Source organism: Littorina saxatilis, linkage group LG4, assembly GCF_037325665.1.
Source record: "Littorina saxatilis isolate snail1 linkage group LG4, US_GU_Lsax_2.0, whole genome shotgun sequence".
Taxonomy (NCBI): Eukaryota; Metazoa; Mollusca; class Gastropoda; order Littorinimorpha; family Littorinidae; genus Littorina; species Littorina saxatilis.
Window position 1 is genome coordinate 45,273,279 of NC_090248.1, and position 26,739 is coordinate 45,300,017.

The 26,739-nt window shown below is 41.9% G+C and overlaps 1 protein-coding gene across 2 annotated transcripts in view; it reads right to left on the reverse strand.

The window, feature by feature from the left end:
* LOC138964867 (glycerate kinase-like) overlaps positions 1–26,739 on the reverse strand; it is a 90,935-nt gene that overhangs the window by 54,462 nt on the left and 9,734 nt on the right. The window contains exons 2-10 of one of the 2 annotated variants that reach the window (XM_070336929.1): positions 12,061–12,547; positions 11,054–11,259; positions 9,258–9,409; positions 7,663–7,838; positions 5,816–6,029; positions 4,387–4,553; positions 3,025–3,165; positions 1,815–2,019; positions 258–902 (exon numbers count right to left, since the gene is read on the reverse strand). In XM_070336929.1, coding sequence (XP_070193030.1) covers positions 682–902; positions 1,815–2,019; positions 3,025–3,165; positions 4,387–4,553; positions 5,816–6,029; positions 7,663–7,838; positions 9,258–9,409; positions 11,054–11,259; positions 12,061–12,547 — 1,969 coding nt within the window. In that variant the 3' untranslated portion in view covers positions 258–681. Of the gene's footprint in view, positions 1–257; positions 903–1,814; positions 2,020–3,024; positions 3,166–4,386; positions 4,554–5,815; positions 6,030–7,662; positions 7,839–9,257; positions 9,410–11,053; positions 11,260–12,060; positions 12,548–17,310; positions 25,491–26,739 lie in introns of those variants that run through there. The other variant, XM_070336930.1, reaches the window with a different exon arrangement.

Below are 26,739 nucleotides of genomic sequence, written 5' to 3' on the forward strand. Positions count from 1 at the left end.
ACAGTTATTTGCCTAATTCCTCTACTGTGAACATGTTTAGATTCAACTGCTCACAAGCAAACACTTTTCATCCCTCGCTCCAAAACTCAGTCCGTCACAAACAGCTATAGTACCTCAAGTCTCCATCTTCATGATCAGAAGGCATATGTCCAGCGCTATGTGCTGACACTCCCCGCCGAACTCTGCACTCATGTGTCCATGGTACAGTGGCACCCCTTTTTAAAGACCCCCCCCCCCCCCCCCCCCCAATCTCAGACCTCTCCCTTATTAAGACCTTGCTGTTTGAGATTGTCTGTTCATAACGTCTGTAATTTTACCCCCATTTTAAGACTCGCCCTTTTTAAAACCTGAATTTCTCAGATTTGTGAAGGTGGTAAAGAGGGGGGTTCCACTCTACCAACTAGCTTTTTGACACTGCTTTCTCCTCTTCTCTTCTCTTCTCATACACAATCATTATTCACTATTGCTCTTAAAACATAGCGGTTGGCAGCTCTGCATGAGCGAAATGTGTTTAAAACACTGCTCTATGCATTGGTATCAGAATCAAATTTTTGTGCAAGCAATTAATGCCACGCATCCAAATCTGTCACCTCCGCCTTACACAATCCCACTATGGAGCCTTTCGTTGCCAAAATCCACTAATTCTGGACAATGGCATATCCACATCGACAAAAGCGACGCTCAAATCCTGACCACCAGAAGCTGAATGTCCATGACGTTGGTGCCAGTCAGGCCGGTGACCACCAGGTCCTTGGAACGATAAAATTGGGAGAAGAAGTTGTAGGCGTCGTTGTTGTCCAAGAACTTCTGCGGGTTCAAACCCTGCGCCAAAGCATCGGCCATGAAGTTTTCATCCACTAGGGCTCCTGCTGCTCGAGTTGGGCCATCCTGTCCGTCTGTGCCTGAAACACGAGGGGGAGCAAACGCCTTATAACTCACACAGAGAGAGAGACATATACACACACACACACACACACACACACACACACACACACACATAAGGGGCAAAACAACTTCTAAACACACACACACACACACACACACACACACACACACACACACACACACACACAGAAGGGGCAAATTAACTTCTAAACACACACACACACATATTCACACACACACACACACTCACACACACTCACGAACACATGCATGCACGCACTTGATGCACAAACATACATACACACCCAAAACAATAAAGTTAAGAAGACACGTACAAAATGGCACCCATTCAAAAATGTCTCTATATTGGTTGTTCAACGACTCACTCAGTGACTGACAACATTTTGTTATAGAACACAGATTTCTGTGAACACTAGAGGAATGTCATTTGGTGTCGGAAGTCAACAAAACATAGATCAGAAATTATTTCAAATCATCAAGCCATTTTGGCAGACTCACGTAACTTTTTTTATGATGGGGGGAAAAGTGACAGCAAGGACTGCCTAAAATAGCGAAAATTGCTGAAACCTTCAAAAGCCATTTAATCAAATCTGCCAAAAAATATAAACCCGATCAACATGCACCCCTGATGCCAGTTTGTCAAAAAGTCTCGCCTACCTGCACTAATTATATCTCATAAACATAGGGCACTCTAGTTGCACACGACATGTGTAATAGAGTAAGTGAGAGTTATTCGGAACCAGTCTCCTGGCACCTGCGAGAAAAACAAGCATTGAAATGAACAAGCGACTTTCATCCTGCTATGCTATGCTAACTTTATTTTTCTGTCCCCAGAACTAGAGTCTATTGAGGACATAACGTGGTTATATGTTAAGTCTTTCATCCTCAATTTGTTAGTCTTTTTCTACCTGCGCTGAGGAAGAAGACTCTGGCCTGTGGTCTCCGCTCCTTGAACACCTGGAAGCCTTTCTGGAGCTGAATGCCCGCCGTCAGCGCCATCTCCTGACTCCTCCCTCCCATGCCCGTCCCCGTGATGGTCACAGTCGTCTCCCCTCCCGCCACGATGCACATGGGTTTCTTCAAGTTCTGGGCGTTCCTCGCCTTCACAGCTATCTGTGTGACATGAAACGCACATGGATTTTTCAAACAAAGAAGAACAATATACGTTATTTGTACTTTTGACCAAAGTATGACATTTTACACAGATCGAGACAGTCACCGCGCTAGCGGTCGAGGTGAACAATGACTTTCGAGATCTGTGTAAAATGTCATATTTTGGTCAAAAATACAAATAACATTTATGTATCGATCGATTCTGGTAAGAATTCCTTTTGGGTTTTATGATTGAATGCAAACAAACATACACTATTATGTAGTCTCGGCTGGCCGCCTAAATATGAAGTTTTGTCGGCCTCTGACGTCACATGGCTCAAAGAAGGAAAATCCAGTGTTCAATCGATACATTATCACATGTAACTTGCTTCAGAGTGTCCTATGAAAAGCAAGATGGTGTTATGCTACTCAGGTAGCAGGGTAACAAAACAAAAAAACAATGTGGCGTGCAAAACTAGCAGCAAAACGTGACCGTTTAAAAAGTAAAAAGTTTACGAATGTAGGAGAAGAGGAAGATCGAACAGCTGCAGTTTTCACTGTAGTCATGTGCAAAAACATCTCTCTTCTGTTAATTGTGACATTGTCCGTCTTACTTTTCTTCAAGACTTTACCAAAATGAAAAATGTTTTGAACACATGTAGTAGACGGGCGCAAGGCCTAATAAATAAGACCCCAGCGTCCGAAGCGGAAAGTCATGGGTGCAATTCCCAGCCGTGCCTGGTGGGTTAAGGGTGGAGATTTTTTTTTATCTCCCAGGTCAACTTATATGCATACCTGCTAGTGCCTTATCCCCCTTTGTGCGTACACGCAAGCACGGAAATGATCCTGTAATTAAGGCCTCTACTTTTGCAAGGCTGGGGGAAAGGGGCTTATAAAAGAGGAGTTCCACTATGACAATATCAACAGAATATTTACGGGATTGTGACACACACACACAAAAGAAACACCCAAAACGTTTTTTCATTTCAAGCAGCCAATACCATGACAAACAAACGTAAAACTCACCTCATTGAGCTTGTTCTTGGAAATGCCATGTTTAGCAATGTTCAGTTCCAGCATGATAAGATCACTGTCAGCTGTAGTCCCCACCCTGGGGTGATAGCAGGCTGTGATGTACTGAGCAAGTTTCGCCATCACCACGCCAACCTGGAAAAACACAACTATACATTATATTCAATTCTACTTGCATTATTATTAACACTTATAACGTTCGTTTCTTTGTTCTTGTATTATTTTCATTTATTTGGTTATAAACAGTATCTTATTCAGATACATAATTTACAAAGCCATGGAGTGTATGCTATAAAAAAGAAGCTCAACAAGATAAACTTATAAATGTGTTCTATGAAACGAATGAATAAAGTTGCGAACAATATTGTAAATTTATAATACATGTGTATTCCAACCCAAACAACAATAACATAATCAGTCAAGTAGAGACTCCCTTTTAAGACCTCCTGATTTTAAGACTCCCCCTTTTAAGACTGGTACCTTGCCTCTTCACATTTTCTATCCATGATCTCTATTGTTTACCTCCTTGATAATACCTCATTTTTTCAGATTTGTTTAGGTCTTAAAGGCAGGTTCCGACTGTTTTCCTTTGTATTAATAATACCTCATTTTCTCAGATTTTCCAATATCTTAAAAGGCTGGTTCCACTGTCTGTCTGTCTATGACCAGACTCAGAGACGGTATTCATGTCCCATCCCCGTGTCACCACAGTGGCACGTAAAATACCTCAGTCATTCTGCCATTAGTGCAGGTGGCTGATGTCGACATCTAAACACGCATACACCTGTGTGTCTCATCTACAGTCGGGGTAACACCCGAGAACATGCCCCTAATGGTATCCCCATGAGGGCGTTACACAACATTAATCATCATCAATGTCTGTGCACCTCCGGGACCACCTGAGTCTGGCCTGTCTGAAAACACCTCCGCGTGAGGGGTTTGGCTGCCAGCGCGGTGAAGATAAAGAGGGAACATTTTCTCTGCCCGCACGGCAGCAAGCAGGATGTCTCTGAACTGTGTCTCATCTAAAGTCGGGGTAACACCCGAGAACATGCCCCTAATGGTATCCCCATGAGGGCGTTACACAACATTAATCATCATCAATGTCTGTCCACCTCCGGGACCACCTGAGTCTGTCCTGTCTGAAAACACCTCCGCGTGAAGGGTTTGGCTGCCAGCGCGGTGAAGATAAAGAGGGAACATTTTCTCTGCTCGCGCGGCAGCAAGCAGGATGTCTCTGAACTGTGTCTGCCTGCCTCCGTCCGTCAATCCGCCCATCCATTCATCCATCCATCCATCCATCCGTCCATCCTTACCTTCCTCCCTCCCCTCCCTCCTTCCTTCCAACACACTTACCTGTCTGGCCTCCCCACAGAGTTCAGCGCTCAGCACAAGACTGACGAATCCGAGCTGCTCAGCACAGTGAGCGGCGGCCGAACACACAATGTTGTTGGTGCCTACAAGCACATTGTGCACACGACTCCAATCTGTCTTGTCGTCAACAACACACTCCGTCACGCCACCTGAACAACAAGACACTCCGTCACGCCACCTGAACAACAACACAATCCGTCACACCACCTGAACAACAACACACTTCGTCACGCCACCTCAACAACAACACACTCCGTCACGCCACCTGAACATCAACACACTCCGTCACGCCACCTCAACAACAACAACACACTCCGTCACGCCACCTCAACAACAACAACACACTCCGTCACGCCACCTGAACAACAACACACTCCGTCACGCCACCTCAACAGCAACACACTCAGTCACGCCACCTCAACAACAACACACTCCGTCACGCCACCTGAACAACAACACACTCCGTCATGCCACCTCAACAACAACACACTCCGTCACGCCACCTGAACAACAACACACTCCGTCACGCCACCTGAACAACAACACACTCCGTCACGCCACCTGAACAACAACACACTCCGTCACGCCACCTGAATAACAACACACTCCGTCACGCCACCTGAATAACAACACACTCCGTCACGCCACCTCAACAACAACACACTCCGTCACGCCACCTCAACAACAAAAATAGAGGCGTCAGTGCTACCAAAGACACAATAACAATTGCTTGAACCTATTTCTATACCAGCAGAAAACTAAGAAGTGAACTGCACCAACTAGTACATGACAACTCTTGGTCGCAATTTGGCTAATTTATACACCCGGAGAGGCACACACACACATGCACCAACATATGCATACACACATTCATGCACAAATGCATGCACACACACACACACACATGGGCATACAATCAAAACACACACAAGCACACATACACAACAGAGAATAAGATCAAAATTGCTGGATATTCTCGTACGACTCCCTGGGTTCTTGAGACAAGAAACAACAACCCGTCCACAAGCATACAAGCATGCACTCACATACATGTACACCCTTCAACACACACACACACACACACACACACACACACACACACACACACACACACACACACACACACACACACACACAAACGCATAAAATTAAACTCCCCCGCCACACATACAAACACACACACACAAATGCATAAAAAAACTCCCCCGCCACACACAGAAACACACACACATGCACGCACACACACACATACACACACACACACACACACACACAAACGCATAAAATAAAACTCCCCTGCCACACATAAAAACACACACACACGCACACACACACAAACGCATAAAATAAAACTCCCCTGCCACACACACCCTCCCTCCCCCCCCCCTCCCCCACACACACACAGTTTTACCTCTAGGGTCAGCAGTGACCTGTGACTGGCGAGAAAGGATGGTCTTTCTGCTCTGCAGCATAGTGAGCACTCTCTCCGGTATGGCTTTACCGGCGTTCAGCCTTGAAATCACCTCCAAACAGCGATGAGGCGAGTAGGTCGATCGCACGGTGGGACCAGATGCGATCAGATCAAGTGAATCTCCGATCACGTCTGAGATGATGAGAGAGATGACCTGTGGAGAAAGATTTAAGCCGAGATGAGAAAAAAATATATGCAAAGTTTGGAGTCATGGCTGTTTTAGACAGTCAAGATGTGACATTCTCTCCCAATCTCCAAAGAAAAACCCCATCACAACGTATGCATGGGTTGGTGTCTGCATTTTGAAGTCAGAGGGAAGCAATTCAATCAATCAATCAATCAATATGACGCTTATATCGCGCGTATTCCGTAAGTACAGTTCTAAGCGCAGGGATTTTTTTTAATTTTATTTTTATTTTAAGCAATTTATATCGCGCACATATTCAAGGCGCATGGATTTATTTATGCCGTGTGAGATGGAATTTTTTTCACACAATACATCACGCATTCACATCGGCCAGCAGATCGCAGCCATTTCGGCGCATATCCTACTTTTCACGGCCTATTATTCCAAGTCACACGGGTATTTTGGTGGACATTTTTATCTATGCCTATACAATTTTGCCAGGAAAGACCCTTTTGTCAATCGTGGGATCTTTAACGTGCACACCCCAATGTAGTGTACACGAAGGGACCTCGGTTTTTCGTCTCATCCGAAAGACTAGCACTTGAATCCACCACCTAGGTTAGGAAAGGGGGGAGAAAATTGCTAACGCCCTGACCCAGGGTCGAACTCGCAACCTCTCGCTTCCGAGCGCAAGTGCGTTACCACTCGGCCACCCAGTCCAATTAAAGAGTACCTGCAACAGTGAGGATCACCTTGGTACAGCAGTAATACTTTATGATTTGATATGTTCTTCACGCATCATAATAATTCAATGAATGGCTGTCAATTTTGATGCTGAAAATATCACTTACAGTCACACCTGAAACCTCATAGGAACTTCTATAATATATCTCTTTCACTTCACAAACAGAACTCGATACGTATACCCACACATAACTTAACCCTTAGGCTGGTTGTAGCGACACTTTACGTATACTGTCACCTGGTTGTCACGAAATATGTCGCGCTACTGGCTCAATCTGTTTGGTCGGTTCCGATCACCTCCCATGGATGCGAAAACCTATATGACCGTTTTTCTTTATTTTTCTCTCTGTTAACTCACCAGTGGCTATATGGGCGGGGATGTAGCACAGTCGGTAGCGCACTGGATTTGTATCCAGTTGGCCACTGTCAGCGTGAGTTCGTCCCCACGTTCGGCGAGAGATTTATTTCTCAGAGTCAACTTTGTGTGCAGACTCTCCTCGGTGTCCGAACACCCCCGTGTGTACACGCAAGCACAAGACCAAGTGCGCACGAAAAAGATCCTGTAATCCAAGTCAGAGTTCGGTGGGTTATAGAAACACAAAAATACCCAGCATGCTTCCTCCGAAAACGGCGTATGGCTGCCTAAATGGCGGGGTAAAAAACGGTCATACACGTAAAATTCCACTCGTTCACAAAACACGAGTGTACTTGGGAGTTTCAGCCCACGAACGCAGAAGAAGAAGAAGAAGAACCAGTGGCTATGTAACATGTGTTACGGAATTGCACCAGTGTAAGGGTTAAGACCAACCTAGACTGTAACACACAGCACAAAAGCAACTTTGACTGTATCTGAACTCTAACTCAACATTCTTTCTTTCACTAACAAGTCATCTACATCACTTGGTGAGAAACACACCTGTGCAGGCATGGCAGCCTTGGCCAGCCCCCCGCCTTTCAGCACCTCCAGGTGTTTGCGAACAGTGTTGACATCCCCGATGGTGGCTCCGTGGTTGAACAGTTCCCTGGTGGTGTTGATAACATCGTCCATGTCCAAGGGCTCAATAGGGTAAGGCAATAGGGCTGAGCCTCCACCTGACACGAAGAATATACAGCCCTTTTTAAGACCTTCAAAAATCTAAGAATATCAGGTCTTAAAAAGGAAGGAGTCTAAAAAAGGAGGGTAAATTTATAGCGGTTATGAACACAAAGTCTGAATAAAACCAGGGTCTTAAAAGGGGAGTCTTAAATTGGGGAGTCTTAAAAGGGGGGGGGGGTTCAACTGCATACCATTTGTAAATTCTTGATGCCTGGAAGTGTAAGTCATATTAGGGGTACCCATCATTATGGCTAACTGTTTGTTCCCTCTCTTACCCTAGTATAGTACGCTATCTCTAACAAAAGCCACCTTGGACAATGAATATCCATCACAACCATGCACTCTCTCTCTCTATCTGTTCCTCCATCCCTTCCTCCCTCCCTCCATCTTACCCCCGTCCACCTTATTCTCTCTCTCTCTCTCTCTCTCTCTCTCTCTCTCTCTCTCTCTCTGTCTCTCTGTCTCTCTGTCTGTCTCTCTCTCTCTTTTTCTGTCTCTCAGACTCACACAAGCACACCTCCCAGGAAAATGCAAGCACAAAGCCCATTAAGAGTCCCTCACCTTAAATGAGATCGATGAGGATGTCTTTGCTGATGAGGTTGGATATCAGTTTGTATTATATCCCTCCCTCCCTCTCTCTCTCCTTCCCCTCTCTCTCTTTCCAGCTCTCTCTCTCTCTCCAGGGATCGCGCTAGGATTTTTCAAATTGCGTACGGCTTACGCAATGTCGGCCAAAAAACGCGTAAAGCAGAACCGATTTTGCGTCACACTATAACACAGTTAAATCATGTCAAAAGCACGCATTTCACTCACCTATATCCGGGCTCACATCGGCTTCTGTTTCAGAAAACCGACCGGCGTTGCTTTGTTTCGCTTGCGACATATGCCGAGAGCACGTCATCTCATTTTGTTTTATCCAAAACAGACTTTAGATAGATTTGAACTCGCGCACTATGTTTGATCCAGAACAGACTAGAGATTCTAAACTCGCGCGCGTGTGCTATAGTCTGATTCAGTATTGGGATGTGCTGCTGAGCATGCCGTTTTGAATAGAAGTTGTTTTGCGTACGCGTTACGCATAAGCGCCGGGAAAATGCGTGGGCGGATTTTTAAAACGCGTCAAATGCGCAAAAAACATGCGTTAACGCGATCCCTGTCTCTCCCTCTCTCTTTACTTTTCTCTCTCTCCCTCCCTCTCTCTCTATCTTCTCTCTCTCTCTCAAACACACACACAAACACACACACACACACACACACACACACACACACACACACATACACAACACACAAACACACACACACACACACACACACACACACACACACACACACACACACACACACACACACACACTCTCACAAACACAAAATCAAGCATGCCATTGCAAGCACAAAGCCCATGAAACTTCCCTCACCTGACATGAGAACAATGACGATGTCTTTGCTGGTGAGGTTGGATATCAGTTTGTTAATGTCCCTGGCTGCACGGAATGCGTTGTTGTCCGGCAAGTTATTGGACGCTCCCTCTTGAACACAGATCTTGCTGCCCTCAGACAGTAACATGTCCCTGTGGCAGAAAAAAAGCGGATGCAATCTGACATGTGACAAACGCCAGTGGAATACAGGCATGGGAATTGAAAAAAGTAATAAAGTCTGAAAATGTGTAAGTAATATCAAAGTCGACAGCACGAAGCGCCTAGCCTTACTAGGGGGGTCCGGAGGCATGCCCCCCCCCGGAATTTTATTTCTCCAAAGAACCCAAATTGTGCAATTTGGTGTCATCTGAGCTCCAAGTAAGCCATTAAATTAAGTTTTCACAACCATTTTTGCCTCCTCCATTTATTTTTTCGGCGGACACTTTCGCTTTTTTGGCGGAACAACAAAAAATGTCGACGAAAATTTGCCTTTCGGCGGACAATTCCCATACCTGGGAATAGCATGTCAAGAGAGAAAGAGTGGCTCCATTAATTTCAGGATGGCATCCAATGACAATTGTAACAATGCTGGATGGTCAAGTCTGTCTCAAATTGTTCCTCGTTTTGTTTTTTAAATTTGTTTTCATGACTTTATTATCCCAAAGCTACGAAATGAGGGTCTCTTTCCCTCAGTGGAAAGCTAGCAGCAACAAGAGTTGACTACCCAGGTGTGTGCGTGTTTAGGTCCAATCAGCAACATGCACTTCAGGCAGAATGACCAAGGTCTTCCACGTGCCACAAGGTGACATAGGGGTGGGATATGGATACAGGGTTTACATCTGCAAATTTGACCTCATGCTTTTTTAAACACATGAACACCCACACCTAACAGATGTCATGTGAAATATTTCGTCTTCTTTATCGTTCATGGGCTGAAACTCCCACATTCACTCATGTTTTTGCACAAGTTTTACCCCGCCATTAAGGCACCCACTTTCGGACCGGCACGGTTGGCCTAGTGGTAAGGCGTCTGCCCCGTGATCGGGAGGTCGTGGGTTCGAACCCCGGCCGGGTCATACCTAAGACTTTAAAATTGGCAATCTAGTGGCTGCTCCGCCTGGCATCTGGCATTATGGGGTTAGTGCTTGGACTGGTTGGTCCGGTGTCAGAATAATGTGACTGGGTGAGACAGTGAAGCCTGTGCTGCGACTTCTGTCTTGTGTGTGGCGCACGTTATATGTCAAAGCAGCACCGCCCTGATATGGCCCTTCGTGGTCGGCTGGGCGTTAAGCAAACAAACAACAACAACAACCCACTTTCGGGGGAAGCAATCAAGCATGCTGGGTATTTTCATGTTTCTATAACCCACCGAACTCCGACATGGATTACAGGATCTTTTTCATGAGCCCTTGATCTTGTGCTTGCGTGTACACACAAAGGGGGATAAGGCACTAGCTGGTCTGCACATAAGTTGACCTGGGAGATTGTAAACATCTCCACCCTGAACCCACCTGGCGACTGCAGCCCGGATTTAAACTCACGACCTTCCGATTAGGAGGCCGATGTCTTATCCACTAGGCCACTGCGCCATTCCTGTAAAATATCAAACTCAGAGGTCGCGCTGACTTTGAGTGATTTGCACAAGAACACTTATTTGAGTGAGTGGTATGCCCCCTCCCACCCCCCCCCCCCCCCCCCAAATGCATTCAGCACCCCCCAAAAAAATATTTACCTACAATTTTGCAATGAACGCAACTCCTGCTATTAAGAATGAAGACACACACGAACAAACTCACTTTTTCCCTGCTTTCTCTAAGTCTTTGCGGGCGCCATCAGGAATGCTGAGGATGCCTTTGATTATGTGTTCCCCCAGCAGATCCTCCACCACGCGTGCCATGCCCAGAACTGCCTTGCCAAAGCCCACCACAAACACGTTGCGGTTTACCGAGTAGTTGCGCTCAGCCACAGTGAGAACGTTCAGCTTGGCGTTGAAGTGAACCATCTTACAAGTGGAAGAAAATAGCAATGATTTAACTGCGTCTGTGTGAAGTTACTGCATACAAAAGGTCAGAAGCATTCTTGCGACGGCATCAAATCTTTCTTGACAGCAAAAGAGGCAAGCAGAAATGACGAAAGGCACTATCATATCAAAACGTTTCTGCTATTAAGATAAATGACACAATCTAGTTTTTTCTTAGAACTTGACTTTCATGCCACAAACTTACCATCGATAATGCTGCAAAGCATAACTTCTTAGTTACAAAATATTAAAAATCCATGCAAAACATTTCCCAGCAGGGAAGCATTATATCCATCCACTGAGGAAATCCAAAACCGCAGAACCAACTTTCATCAGCAGGCATGGGAATTCCAAAATAGAAAAAACTCTGAAAAGAGGCCAAGGTCCAGGGACCGCCTAGGCCCTGGCGGGGTACAGGGGCAGAGCCCTGTTGGGGGGACCAGGGGGGCTAAGCCCCCCGGAAAGAAAACGAATTTTAGCATTTTAGACCAATATTTTGATAGTTCTCGTGGAAGCAAATAATGGATAGAGAGACAATAGTATACATATAATTTAATTTACCTTTTTTTTGCTGCGGACAATTTTTTATTTTCGCTGAAACGTAATTTCCTTTTAGCAGAAATCCGCAATTTCGCGGACAATTCCCATGCCTGATCAGTTAAATCAATGAATATATATATGAACATACAACTGCTTATCATTAGTACTGGTTTAAGACAACTTCATCATAAACCCAACATTAACTACACTCTCAATGAATACCAAAACTCGAACAACACCTACCTTTTCTAACATGGACCTTGGCATCACCGAGTCGACAGCTGTGGTGAATATGTCGCGCAGCATTCGGCGCATCTCAACATTCTCCGGTGACATCACGGGTTCCTTTTCCTTCGTGCTCATCATGTCTTTCCTTGGTGACGTTGTTATGGTTGCACGTTGAAGTTCGGTCAATCCGAAAATCCCACCGTTCTTTTGGCACCTATGGGAACTGAGTATCACTTGCCTGAGTTGCACTCCATTACACAATGATCGAAACTGATCAGGGAATTTTTGGCACTGATGAAAGGATGAAAGTCTCCGAGTTCTAGTTGAAGACGGACATATACTCCAGAAGGTGGCTGGAGACAAGCGTTGTGAAGAAGTCCGGCTAAATGATGTGAAAGACACAGTTCTACAGAAGGCACTGCATATAGTTGTCTTGACGTGTGTTGTAGTCAGCATATGGTGGATGTCTTGATGAGGGGCTCTCAACAGCAAGCGGCACATTCTGCAACAGGTCAAAAATAACTGTTTAAAAGTTCTTGCCAGTCTTTGGTAACGAGTACCTTACACATGTATGCTTTATATTCCACACACAAAAATACAACATGAAAACATTAAAAACATTACCACTTTCCAACGCTTGTGAAGTTGTAATCTAAAGCTATGTATTTGCATCTTTTCATGGTCGAGTGAGAGAGAGAGGGAGAGAGAGAGAGAGTGTCTGTGCGTGTGTGTGTGTGTGTGTGTGTGTGTGTGTGTGTGTGTGTGTGTGTGTGTGTGTGTTTGTACTTGTGTGTGTGTGTGTGTGAGTGCATGCATGTCTGTGTGTTTGTTGGTCTTTCTGTTTGTGCGTGCCTGTGTGTGTGAGTGCATGCATGTCTGTGTGTTTGTTGGTCTGTCTGTTTGTGCGTGCCTGTGTGTGTCTGTGTGTGTGAGTCAGTGCTTCTGTGTGTCTGTGCATGTATGTTTGTGGGTTACTTTTTGTGTGCATGTCTCTCTCTCTCCCCCTCTCCCCCCCCCCCCCCCCCCCCCAGGTGACCATTAAAAATCATGCGTCTCATACAGTCACACAAGCTAAAAAGTAAGCTGCATAATCATTTCACATGTGAGCTAAGCATGCAATATTGAATAAATGCCACTCACACATTGTTCTAGCCATCAATGTGACATACGGGTACTATATACATACACACATTGACCTTGAACCCACGGAAATTGTCACAGGTGTTGACAACACAGACACACACAACCAACACATTATACAAATGCATTATTCATATACATTCTGCATAACTCACTCATTTTTAAGCTTCCAGAAGGACTCATATTTGTTGTGTTTCAAAGTTATCACCACATGAAGAAACAGATAGCAGAAGGATAGCAGAATGTATGCAGTGGAACCCCTTTTTTAAGGCCTCAAGAAATTTGAAAAAATTGCGTCTTACATGAGCCTGAAATGGAGGGTAAATTTAAAGATGTTATAGTGAAAATTAAATCTACAAAAGCAAGGTCGGAAGTGTATGTTCGTGTAGGGGGGGGGGGGGGGGGGGGGAGGTAGTGGAAAATTGTACCGCGAGGGTAAGCCCGCGGATTGAAATAGGCTACCCCCTGGCTGGCAACACAGGGCAACAATGTTCCCACTGTCTATCCTTTCTTTTTGTTTCTCATCTTCTGTCTCTTGTCTTGCTTTTTATCTGCACTGTTTTCTGCCTTCAAGCCCTGTAATCTATCTGTATTCATAAATATTCTCTTAATCACTCGAAATCGGAGTATGGCTGCCCATGTGGCAGGGTATAACCAACGGCCATACGCACAAAATTCTCATCCCCGAAAAGGGATGACCCTGGGAACTCAAGCCCAGGAATAATAATAATAAGAAGAAGTGGAACATTTTTTTTTGGGGGGGGGTCTTGAAACGGGGGGGGGGGGGGGGGTGTCTTGAAAGGGGGGGGGTCTTGAAGGGGGGGGGGGGGTCTTGAGAGGTTCCACTGTACAAGTCACTCCACTGGACTCCTTGAAGTTGATAAGAAATGTTTACAGGGAGGGAAAAGTAGGACACAGAGTTGAAAAACGATGCTCAGCATGACAATTGAAAACCCTTTGCTCTGAATGGGGATGATAACATTAGAAGGTTATCTTTTAGACAAGCAGACTGAGGAGTATTCGTATATTTAGCCGAAAAAGAACACCGATGTGTGTAGAGATTTAGCTCCAGGCGTTCATGTGTGTGTGTGTGTGTGTGTGTGAACAGAACAAAAATGTAGGATAAAAACATCACAAAAAGATGTTTGAATGTTGGTCAAGACGTTCATGTTGACAAACTGCTAATCACGTTTCTAGCAGGTCTGTGCATTTATCTATATATATATATATATGGCCCAAAGTCAGAATAGGTGTCCATTTTTGTGACATATGAACATTTTCTTTGTTTTGAAAATAGAGATGTATTTTAGAGCATAAATACGCAAGGAACAGCTATGATTTAAGAAAACTCATGTTTGATCACTTCACAGATTCAGGTTTAAAAGTTTGCAGGAGTTCATAACTTCACACTGTCACAAAATTTAGACTTGTTAAATCATTGTTGCTACATGTATTGGGTCTGTTTTAGACATCTGAGCAAATTGCTACAGCAAGTTACTTTGCATTTCAAGCAAGTTAAACTTGTTTTGGCCACGCATGATGCAGATGTGAACTCCATTAATGGGAAGTTCATAACTTCACATAATTTACTTTTATTGGTAAAATAAATTTAATTTACACAGGCAGGAAACAATTTGTTTTGTTTTTTAATCTGAAAAAGGTGAGCTGGAACATGAAGGTAATTTTTGAAGATGAAGTGTGGAGAAGATTTTTTGGTTATCTGTATTATTTATAGAAATTAATATTGTCACAATTTTTTCACAGCAAATATTGGCATAAGTTATCATTAAATCTACAATGTTGCTGTTTTTGTGCAAAATATGCTTGAAAAGTACCATCAAAAGGATTTCAATACACCAAAATGTTTGTCTGACTCAAAGAGTTGGCAGAAACTGAAAGTATTTTTAGAATGTCCTAGGAGTTCATAACTTCACACCGTGACATCACAAACTATGGCTAATTCAAACCAAAGTAAGAAAGTGCATATGTCATCTTATTTTCTCTCCAGCTACTCTTTGTAATCAACATACAACTAAGTAATAAAAGTAAAACATTTGTGAAAACAAACGATAACAAAAATCATAAAATGTGAGCGTGCGCATAACTTCACAAGAATTTTTGTTATGTTGGTCTCTAGTACAGTTACTGTATAATATATTTGCAAAACAATGACAAACTGAGAACACAGAGTTATAGTATAGGCTAAAGCTGCACTTATATTACAAAATCAGATTTTAATTGCCAAAATAAAACAAATTGTTTGAAACTTGTGTAAGTTCATAACTTCACATCAATCACACATTTATACTAATATAACTAACTAAAGTCTCTTGCAAATAATTCTAAACAAGGTTTTGTTACTTAATGATTTACTTAACCAAACTCAGTCATGAAAACTGTTACCGAAATCATTATTTAGTTAGTGTTTATAACAGCTGACTGTGTGTTCATAACTTCACATCATTTATTTAACTGAAAAGCTACGTACTAAAATCTGCTGGTAAATTAAAATAAAAATGACATCAAACTGTAACAGCCTACTCTGGAGAAGAGCAGCACATCATTTGAGGTAGTGATTTAGTGTAGTAAATTAATTATTTTGTATAAATCATACTCATGGCATGTGTTCATAACTTCACACCGTGGGGCTGAGGGTCAGTTGATGTGAAGTTATGTACACCGTGCAGTCAACCCAGATTCATGCTGGAATTATCAAAATGTAATTTTGAGGGTTGATATTCAGAAAACTTCTTACAAAATGTCCAGATAAAGTCAAATGTACTCTTTTGCTATTAACAAGGCATTATTTTAAACACGCCCTTGAAAAATGAGATTGAATTATGTGAAGTTATGAACTTCATGACAAAACGGCTAAGTACTTCAGAAAGAAACAGTCAGCAGCCAGTAGATTCTTTTTGTGATGAAAATCATGGTACAGTGTAATTTGGAAACTGAAAATAGTCATTTTACATATATTTTGGGTTTTGACATGAGTTAGTAACTCTCACATAAAAATAGTGCGCAAGACACAGAGAAAATGGCTAACTAAAGCATACTGCTTGACTTTAGTGACAAAAATTGCTTAGTATCTAAATCTAATGTACTTTTATATGCAAAATTGCTGTTCCACTACAACCTTAACTTTCATGGCTAGCATTTAAGGACAAAAAACACTCTCAGTGGAGATAGTAGGAAAGTTCATAACTTTCTCACAAGAATTTTTTATTTCTCAATTACTCAAACACCAATGAATGAACTTGATGCAAACTTTCAGTGTGACTGCTGCTAGTGGATCCAAATGCATTACAAAGCTAGGTGTTCCCCAACCAGTCAATTTACTCTTTTTATAAGGCAAAAGGTTGGAAAGTTCATAACTCTTTTTTCACAAGAAAATCTGCACGTAAACTTCAAACTACTTTTGAACATGCAAAAACAAGTCAAACAACCCTTTTTATGTTTTATACCTCTGCAAAACATACTGTAAAATACTTTTTTACAAAAATATATCAGGTTTCAATCTTTAATTATTATTTAGAGCTGATCAGTGAACAAAAATGAAGTCTTACGGAAATAGTTATGAACTTTCTGTGAAATTTTGTCTCCCCATTTTCTGCAGGCTCACTGACAAAATTCAAAAACTTTGCTTTGTCAAAGGTACATTTGAGTTTTACTGGCTCAGTGAAAAGTCATTCATGACATTCTGTCCCATAAATATGACAGAGTAGACCATGTTTCAATATGCTGTAAGGTCATGTCACAAAAAATGGCCAAAATGTAGTGCTGCTGACTTCAGATAATGGCGACATTTTCATTAAAAACAACAACTGAGCACACAATGTTTCTCTAGGTGTGTACTTCATACTTTTTTTTACAAGTCTCATTAATCTTTACAAGGATTTTATTTTTCTTTAATGTACAAATCAGGTTAGAGCCAAGGTTGCACAGCTATTTCAGCTGTGGACACCATTTCAGACTTAAGGCCATATATATATATATATATATATATATATATATGTGTAGGCCATACAAATGAAACACTATATTTGTCAAACAAATTGACCCCCCCCCCCCCCCCCCCCACACACACACACACACACATAACACACACATGACACACACACAAGACCGAGTTTGTAATTTTATTTTCGCATAGATAAAGACTTAGTAGGTATATTGCATCTTGTACGTAAAGGACCAATAAAAGAATTCCCCCCAAACAGTGAGTGTAACAGCAGCTGTTGTCCAGATTAAATGTGTTTTATACAGATTATTATTGTATGTATTCTGATGTACACAATAGCTTCATACTAACATGTACATTATCAGCTAAATGGAAAAATCATAAAAACTTTTCTCATAAAAACTAGTTTTAATTTGTAAAATTTTTGCCACTAAATCACAGATCTGCACGGGTCAAAATATGCACTAGAGTTATAAAATATTAACTCCGCCAAGGACGGTCCCAAGCCCGGCTGAAAAAGGAGGAGGGTTGGGCGTGGGGTTAGCACCCCCACCCTGCAAAAAAGACTTCGCTACAGAAACGTCAACAACAAATTGTTGGCGGCCCATACCCTGACAGGAGTGACGGGCATTGAGTTGAGTTGAGTTGAGTTATAAAATATGTGCCTGCAACAGTTTGAAAGGATTTTTTTTATAAGCATGTGTGGTATTGGTTGTATAATCCATGAAAGACAACTTTAATAACAGAGATTTATAATTATATATATATTATTTCACTGTTAAACACAAACTGTAAGCTTAAATGTACATTATTCATACTACAAAATCTTAATTCAGACTGTAAAATAATATCCAACAGACACGACAGTAAACAAAAACAAACAAATACATGTAGTAACTCTTGGTAACTTAAGCTAGCACCTAGCATAATAATGAACAGTAGATAAATCCCACGGTTTTATGATGGATATAATAAAACAAACCATGAACGCAACTCAGATATATTTGCATGCATAATCATAGTCAAGGAATAGACCAATTAACTTGTAGCTAATTCAGTAACTTTAAAAAAAAGTCTCCAATGAAACTGGAGCTTACCAAATACTGTGAATAAATTAATGTACTATAAAATCAACTGTCAACTAAATTGATTCACAAAAGTCAGAGACTACAAATATTCCAACAAGAAGGGCAAAGCCCATACGACTCACATGCTTTACACATTTTTCCTACCAAAATACATGTGACCTTGACCCAAGGTCAAGGTCATCCAAGGTCATGCAACACAAAGCTGTTAATTCAAGACATAGGAAGTACAATGGTGCTTATTGGCTCTTTCTACCATGAGATATGGTCACTTTTAGTGGTTCACTACCTTATTTTGGTCACATTTCATAAGGGTCAAAGTGACCTTGACCTTGATCATATGTGACCGAATGTGTCTCATGATGAAAGCATAACATGTGCCCCACATAATTTTTAAGTTTGAAACAGTTATCTTCCATAGTTCAGGGTCAAGGTCACTTCAAAATATGTATACAATCCAACTTTGAAGAGCTCCTGTGACCTTGACCTTGAAGCAAGGTAAACCAAACTGGTATCAAAAGATGGGGCTTACTTTGCCCTATATATCATATATAGGTGAGGTATTGAATCTCAAAAACTTAAGAGAAAATGGGAAAAATATGAAAAATAGCTGTTTTTTAGGCAACATTTATGGCCCCTGCGACCTTGATCTTGAAGCAAGGTCAAGATGCTATGTATGTTTTTTGGGGCCTTGTCATCATACACCATCTTGCCAAATTTGGTACTGATAGACTGAATAGTGTCCAAGAAATATCCAACGTTAAAGTTTTCCGGACGGACGTCCGGACGGACGGACGGACGGACGTCCGGACGGACGGACGGACGGACGGACGACTCGGGTGAGTACATAGACTCACTTTTGCTTCGCATGTGAGTCAAAAAGTAAGAGACTACAAATATTCCCAATAACAGACTGCAAATACCATACAAATACACATGTAGTGTCATGTCAGTTATGATTGTGGTCACAGGGAGCACCTTTTATAAACTTTATATAAATGTCAGATTTTTTACGTGAGGCAATAGTATTCACTTTATGATGTCTTTTCAAACTTTGTTTGGCTTTTGCCGTGCAGTGATTTCGCTTCGAAAGAGAGGGTCAGAAACCGTGGTCTTTTTTTTTAAATCGATTTTGTATTTCTTCAAGGTATATAATTTGCAAAAGAAACTGTCAAATAAAAGATAAACCAGAATATGTATGTATGTGGCCAGATGACTTTGTTGCCAGTAAATGACGCTGTGCCAAAACGTGCTTTGACGGTCACCCCCTGAGTTTGATTACATTTTTTTTTATCTGTTCGCATCTTTCATGGCAAACCAATGTTTTTTAATGACAAACATAACCCATAGAGATAATAATCATAACCGTGCTAGATATGGTCATTTCTGTTTGAAAATAAAAAAAGAAAGAAACGAGATGCGTGGGTTGAAACGAGTGAGTGTGAATGGGACACTTCAAGGGAACTCAGGATTTTGCTTGTTTGCTTGTTTACCATCAACTTACCTATAACTTACTGTGTGTGTTTGTAGATGAAGTATAAGTCTTCAAATCTGTCCCACAATAAATAAAAATTTCAAACTATTTCTTAAAAAAAAAAGGATTGAAAAGGAACGGTTTCGGTCGTTACACATAATGTCAAATGTGCCTGTGAACGAAAAGTTCGTCTGCTACTCCACTGTGAGCCGTCGTCAACATTCACGTTAATGGCGACTACAAATTGCACTCTTTGAACGTAATTTACCACACAAAAAGCATTAGACCGTGTGCTAGACAGTCTTTCAGCTCTGAAAAGGTCAGTACTTTTTTTTTTGTCAAACGGTAACGTACGAAAATATCCAGATTCGAAAAAAGGTATTCTACATTTTCGCGGTAGAAAGATTATTTCGGGAAGCCATCTTTACCCAGAATGCACTCTGTGTTTGATTTCCCAAGATGGCGGCAAAGAAGAGAGAAGGTGAGTGTTTATAATTTTTTGTCAGGCACATCGTACTGGTAACGTCCGCAATAATGTAACGACTGAATTGCAAGTTTTTAGTGTTTTTAAAGCTTTTTAATGCACACTACAACGGCAAAAACGGACTGAAGCGGCAACACCATGTGTTTGCGTCCACACGTGTCTATGTACCGGGCATGAGTGACCTCGGCTTTCAGTCGTTACGTGGACACAGCACAAACTGTGTCCATTCAGTTCTACATCTACCAAGTGTAACATCTGACATGCTCAACAGCCTGCAGACTATATTTACAAACTGTTTGTCACTTTGTTTCTGGTTTTAGATGTGGTACACAATGTATTAAATAAGATTATTTTTGTTCTGACAAGATTTCTGTGTTTGTTGCATTTTTAATAAAATGTGTGTGTACTGCTTGCTGTCGGACGTTACACAGGACACAGTGAGCAGATGAAATTATGGGACAATAAAATTGAATTTTGGTTTGGATTTGATGTGAATGTCAATTTCAGCATCTAAGTCAATGATAAAGATTAGATTCAGAAATATCTGGCAAGTAATTATCATACTGTGGCTAGTTGTACTGTGTCCAGTGTAACATCCAACATCAGTCAGGTGCCCGTCTTTATTGATCAATATCTAAAAAACGCTGCTTTCATTTATCTTTTTAAAACTTGAAACACATTCAGGAAACCTCAGTCTTTAATGCTGCAACATCCAACAACAAATATAAACAGTTTTATTTTTGCCTCAAGTGTCCCATTGTAAGGAGGCAGGTTCTGGCACAGCATCAAATACACTCTGTTTTTTCAACCAGTAAAATATTTTAAGTTAACACAATCTCTGTAAAGGTTCATGCAAAGAGGAATGCCATGCCATTAATGCTTAAAGGTCAGAAACTATGAATGACAAAAATAAGTTACCGAAAGTCTGTTATCCTTAGGTCTCAGCCTCTCTGACAGAAAATAATACAATTTCCATCCCTGTCAGTGTATTCAACATACACGTAAATATGACAAGCTGGTAATGCTTGAGCAATATAATATAGAAAATATCAATATCATAAACAGTACTGCTGTTGAGTATAATGCTTGGGTTTCAGAAAATATCAATAACATGAAAATAAACATAAAACCCGAGTGTAAAGTACATGAACATGTATTGCAAATGATCAGATCAACAAAAGAATTTGTGATTATTACTTTCACCAGCTATACAAACAATTATTATGCATAGTTAGATTAGAATTGTCACCATGCAGTTGAATCAATGAATATTAACGGGTCAGCCTTCCCAGAATTTTGTAATTTGGGTATTCTTTTAATCCAATTAATGGTGTTTAAAAAAACAAATTAGAACACCGTCTGAGCATAGCTGAGCAATTCGGAGTGATATTACGACACACCAAAAATCAAAGACAAATACCAAAAGAAGAAAGAAAAAAAAAACACACCCCCTCTCTCTCACACACACACACACACACACACACACACACACACACACACACACACACACACACACACACACACACACACCTGACAAATACTTGACAGACTAAATCCAACAACACTTGAACCTGCCCTGGCGACCACCTCTCGATATCAACCACTAGCTCACAGCGACCATCTAAAAGGATCCCAAACAAACTTGTTTCTATATAATTCTTTAAATCTTTCCATAGCGACCATCGATCTATTACAACCACTGTTGGTGTGGCCGGCAGGTCTCTTGGGTGGTCATTACAGGCAGGTTTGACTCACATGTATTTAAGGCACATCGGTCTATTACAACCACTGTTGGTGTGGCCGGCAGGTCTCTTGGGTGGTCATTACAGGCAGGTTTGACTCACATGTATTTAAGGCACATCAGTCTATTACAACCACTGTTGGTGTGGCCGGCAGGTCTCTTGGGTGGTCATTACAGGCAGGTTTGACTCACATGTATTGAAGGCACATCAGTCATGAAAATTATCATGCTGAGCAAGAACGGTTTCAGATGCAAAAGGCAAATATCTCAAAAAGAAAACACTTTTCAAGGAAATACATATGAGAAATGAATAAAGCAGCAGCCAAACTAGCCAGAATTGCATCCAAATGTGTACTGTATTGCTGAAAGTCGACAAATTGCAGTGCAGCACAAAAATCACACCAGTGACAAGAATTGAGCTAAATTGTTCAACAGAAATACTGGTTCATCATAATTTTTCTTAGTTCATTCTTCCATCAAGTATCTTACTGAACAATTCCTCACCTCTGCTTCGTAGTCTCGTGCAGACTCGCATCTTTGCTTGCATAAACAGGATAATAAGTCATTCTAGCACTATTCGTATATATATATATAAATAGTTGAGATTCAATGATTTTGAAATTTTTCAAGTATCACACACAAGCTATGAAATCAGTTTGTTTGCATAATCTATATACCTTTCACATACCGTCACCCACCTACAAGACAAGAGGTGTGTGAATGATATATGTCTTCTTTGGTAAAAGTCTCAGTCAAGAATAAAGTTGAAGCAATCTTTACACCGGGTTTTAGATGAACACAGAGGAAAAAAAGGAATGTACAATATTGAAACAGGTGAAAGAACTTTTAGAATACATGTACATGGATAGCAGCCATTCTTCCCACCCCATGTCTGCACTTTTTCTCGTCTGTATTATGTCTCTTGTTACTTGTTCTTTATTCTTTTGACACCAATTCATGCAATACACTATTCAGTCTGAAACGTAATTTCCCTCCAAAGTTAAAACACCAAAAACAAAAAAATGAGGAAAGGACTTCTTTACAACCGTGAAACTGAATATTGGAGGACCATGATGACACAATATATCATGAGATTCCTATGGACCTTTTTTCACACAACTGTGTGAATCTTCTGTGTAAAATGCACAGTGGATTTTGAGCATGTATAAAATATTTCATCTAAAGAGATGTCATATGGATGATATGAATGGCACAGCTTGGTACCATGAAAAACGAGCACACCAACTTTATCTGGTTCACCTACCAGTAAAAACGAAGAATGAAAAAAGTTCTTTTTAAACATCTGAAACAGGAGGTCTATACAGTACCAGTACCATTACAACAAATCCCAAAATGGTTTCTTTCTTTCTTTCTTTCTTTATTTGGTGTTTAACGTCGTTTTCAACCGTTCAAGGTTATATCGCGACGGGGAAAGGGGGGAGATGGGATAGAGCCACTTGTTAATTGTTTCTTGTTCACAAAAGCACTAATAAAAAAATTGCTCCAGGGGCTTGCAACGTAGTACAATATATGACCTTACTGGGAGAATGCAAGTTTCCAGTACAAAGGACTTAACATTTCTTACATACTGCTTGACTAAAATCTTTACAAACATTGACTATATTCTATAAAGAAACACTTAACAAGGGTAAAAGGAGAAACAGAATCCGTTAGTCGCCTCTTACGACATGCTGGGGAGCATCGGGTAAATTCTTCCCCCTAACCCGCGGGGGGACAAAATGGTTTCAACAGTCAATTTTTACATACATGTATATAGAAAAGAATACTTTGTTTTCAATTGCAAAATCTCTGCATGGTAAGTGCTACAAGTACAAGACAAATATTATACGTTACTTGCGTGTTTGACCAAAATATGACATTTTACACAGATCGAGACAGTCATTGTTCTCCGAGACCGCGATAGCGGTCGAGGTGAACAATGACCGTCGAGATCTGTGTAAAATGTCATATTTTGGTCAAAAACGCAAATAACATTTATGTATCGATCGAATTCCTTTCAGGTACTATGACTTTGTTGTTGTTTTGACGATTGAACGAGCCCGGGCACACACACATGCAATCAAACACACAAGCTTCATATTTGGGCGTTTCAGGTTGACCGAAACTTCAAAGGAACTACAAAACACACGTCATGTACTGACTTTGTTGTTGTTTTGACATTGAACAGCACACACACATGCAATCAAACACATGACGTGTGTTTTGTAGTTCCTTTAAAGTTTCGGTCAACCTGAAACGCCCAATTATAAAGTTTTGTAGGCCTCTGACGTCACATGACTCAAAGAAGGGAAATCCAATCTCCAATCGATACATATCACCTTTATCCTGTAGCCTACTACCAGCCACAACCATTGTAAGTAATTCAAAACTGGTGCTGTGCCTGACAACAACAGTTAACAATAAACATTTGTATGAACTGTAACTGGAACATGAAAAGGGAAGGGAAAGCTCACGTCGAACAGAGCCTGGCTGGCTGTTATTCAACAAGACACAAATAATACACCATTCAGCACACAAAAAGAACAAGGACAATTTCCATTCAAACCAGACCTAAATCAGAACTGCTTTGCATTCGGCTGATTTGCAACTCTTTGCAGGTTGCGCACGAGAAGAGCCTGAATGTCCATGACATTGGTGCCCGTCATACGCATGACAACTAGGTTAGACCCGCCCTTCACCGAGCTAATAAGGCCGAAGGAATCGTTGTTATCCAGGTACTCCTCACACGAGACTCCTTCCATCTCGGCTTCAATCACAAAATTCTCGTTAATAAACGCACCAGCGGCGGGACAGTTTGGTCCATCTTCCCCATCTGTGTCAGCCGACAGGATAGTGATGTCCGCGATAGGTCTGGGTTTGCTGAGGTTGAAAAACTTCTGGAGCTGAATCGCGGCCCCTAGGGCAACCTCCAGGTTCCTGCCTCCGGTACCGTCCCCCTTGAGGTTGACGGTGGTGGCGCCGCCGGTGATGATGACGGCGTCGCGTTCCATGTTGAGGGCCTTGTCCACCAGCTTGATGATCTCGTTGACCTGCTGCTTGGTGACTCCGTGCTGGACAATGTCCAGCTCCAGCTTGAGCATGTTTGTCTGCTTGGACATCTTGCGGTCAAAGCACATCAGCATGAACATGCCCAGCTTGGCCAGCATGGCCCCGACACCCTTCGCCTCCCCTCCCATCTTTGTAGTCAGGATGTAAGGGAGGCAGTTCAGTTCGCGGGCGCGCTCGGCGGCTGCGTTGCACGCGATGGCGTTGCTCCCCACCAGGACATTCTGCACCTGGTCTTTACCTGGCCCCTTCGTGTCGCCCGGCCCTCCGATGGTGGTGATGTCTGACGGCTTTTTGAACCTGACTCGGGACTCCTCATCCGCCACTTGTTGTTGCAAGAAAGCGTGGATGGTGGGTGGTATCTGCTGTTTTACGCCAAAGCGGCTGAGAATTTCCAGGCACTGGTGAGCGGTGACCTGCTCGCGGACTGTTGGACCGGAGGCGATCATGGACAAATTGTCTCCCATCACGTCTGAGATAATTAAGGTGATAATCTGGAGAAGAAAAAACAAGTCTGCTTGATGATATGATTAAGAAATGAAATTTCAAACACATGGATTTTAATGAACAAACTGATAAATTGATTTTAAGCTTCCGAGCCGAAACGCAATCCCATTTTCCGGACTGAGCCAAAGATTTGAATTCATTTGATTAAAAATAACATCAACATAGTGCAGACTCAAAAATTTTAAAAGTAAATTTTCATTTGATTAATATACTTACCCGAATCACATATAGCATTGACAGAGTCTGAGATGCTAAGGTCTGAAAAGGCTACCCGTCTAACATTTTTAAAGGGAAGCAACCCCCATCACCAAAAGGGCTAAAAATAGCCATGGTAATGAGCACATACTCTGGGAGTTACCTCCCATTGGTATGTACTACGTCACTACCCCTATCACCACGTGTCCAAGATCATACGGCTTTAAAGAAACTAAAAAACCATAAGCGGGGTAGGTGGGAGGGCATAAACTATGTGATTCGGGTAAGTATATTAATCAAATGAAAATTTACTTTTAAAATGTTCTATTAAATTACATATTCTTACTCCGAATCACATATAGCAGATAGCTTCAACAAGGCGGTGGGAAAGAAAAATCTAACTCGCTCTAAAAAACCTTGCCAGAAACTGGCCCGCTGCCAACAAGTCAGGAAGGGCCCGGTGGGAAAGAAAAATCTAACTCACTCTAACACCCTTGCCAGGAACTGGCCCGCTGCCAACAAGTCAGGAAGGGACCCGAGAATCGTCCTGATTGACAGCCGAGATGTCTATCAGGCAAAACTTGCTAAAGACAACTTCAGAGAGCCAATAAGCTGTGCCCAGCCCTTCGTCCCAGAGACCCCAAGCCCTGGATTAAATTAACCCGAGCCGAGTAGAGGGGAAAGACAATCTGCCCCCCCCCCCTTTCTATTGTAAGGAAATGTCTGTGAGATAGAGGTCAGCTCAAGAGAAGAGTGACCGATCTCCACCCAAAGAGAGAGAGAGACACCTGAGTACAAGGTACCAGAGTCCAACTCGATGGGAACAACTCAATAAAGAGCATAAGCATTCCTAAAGTTCCAAAAACGTGAAGAAACGCACACCCTCACAAGGCACGCTGTACTGCTTCTCTGCGTTAGAGTCCAATCTAACCAAGGCAAGAATCATAGAACTCCTGGGTAGTGACAGAAAAAACGTCAAAGAAAAAAACCTGACTGCGATCTTTGACATCATCGCCCATAAAGCATGCTAGAGAAGGGTGC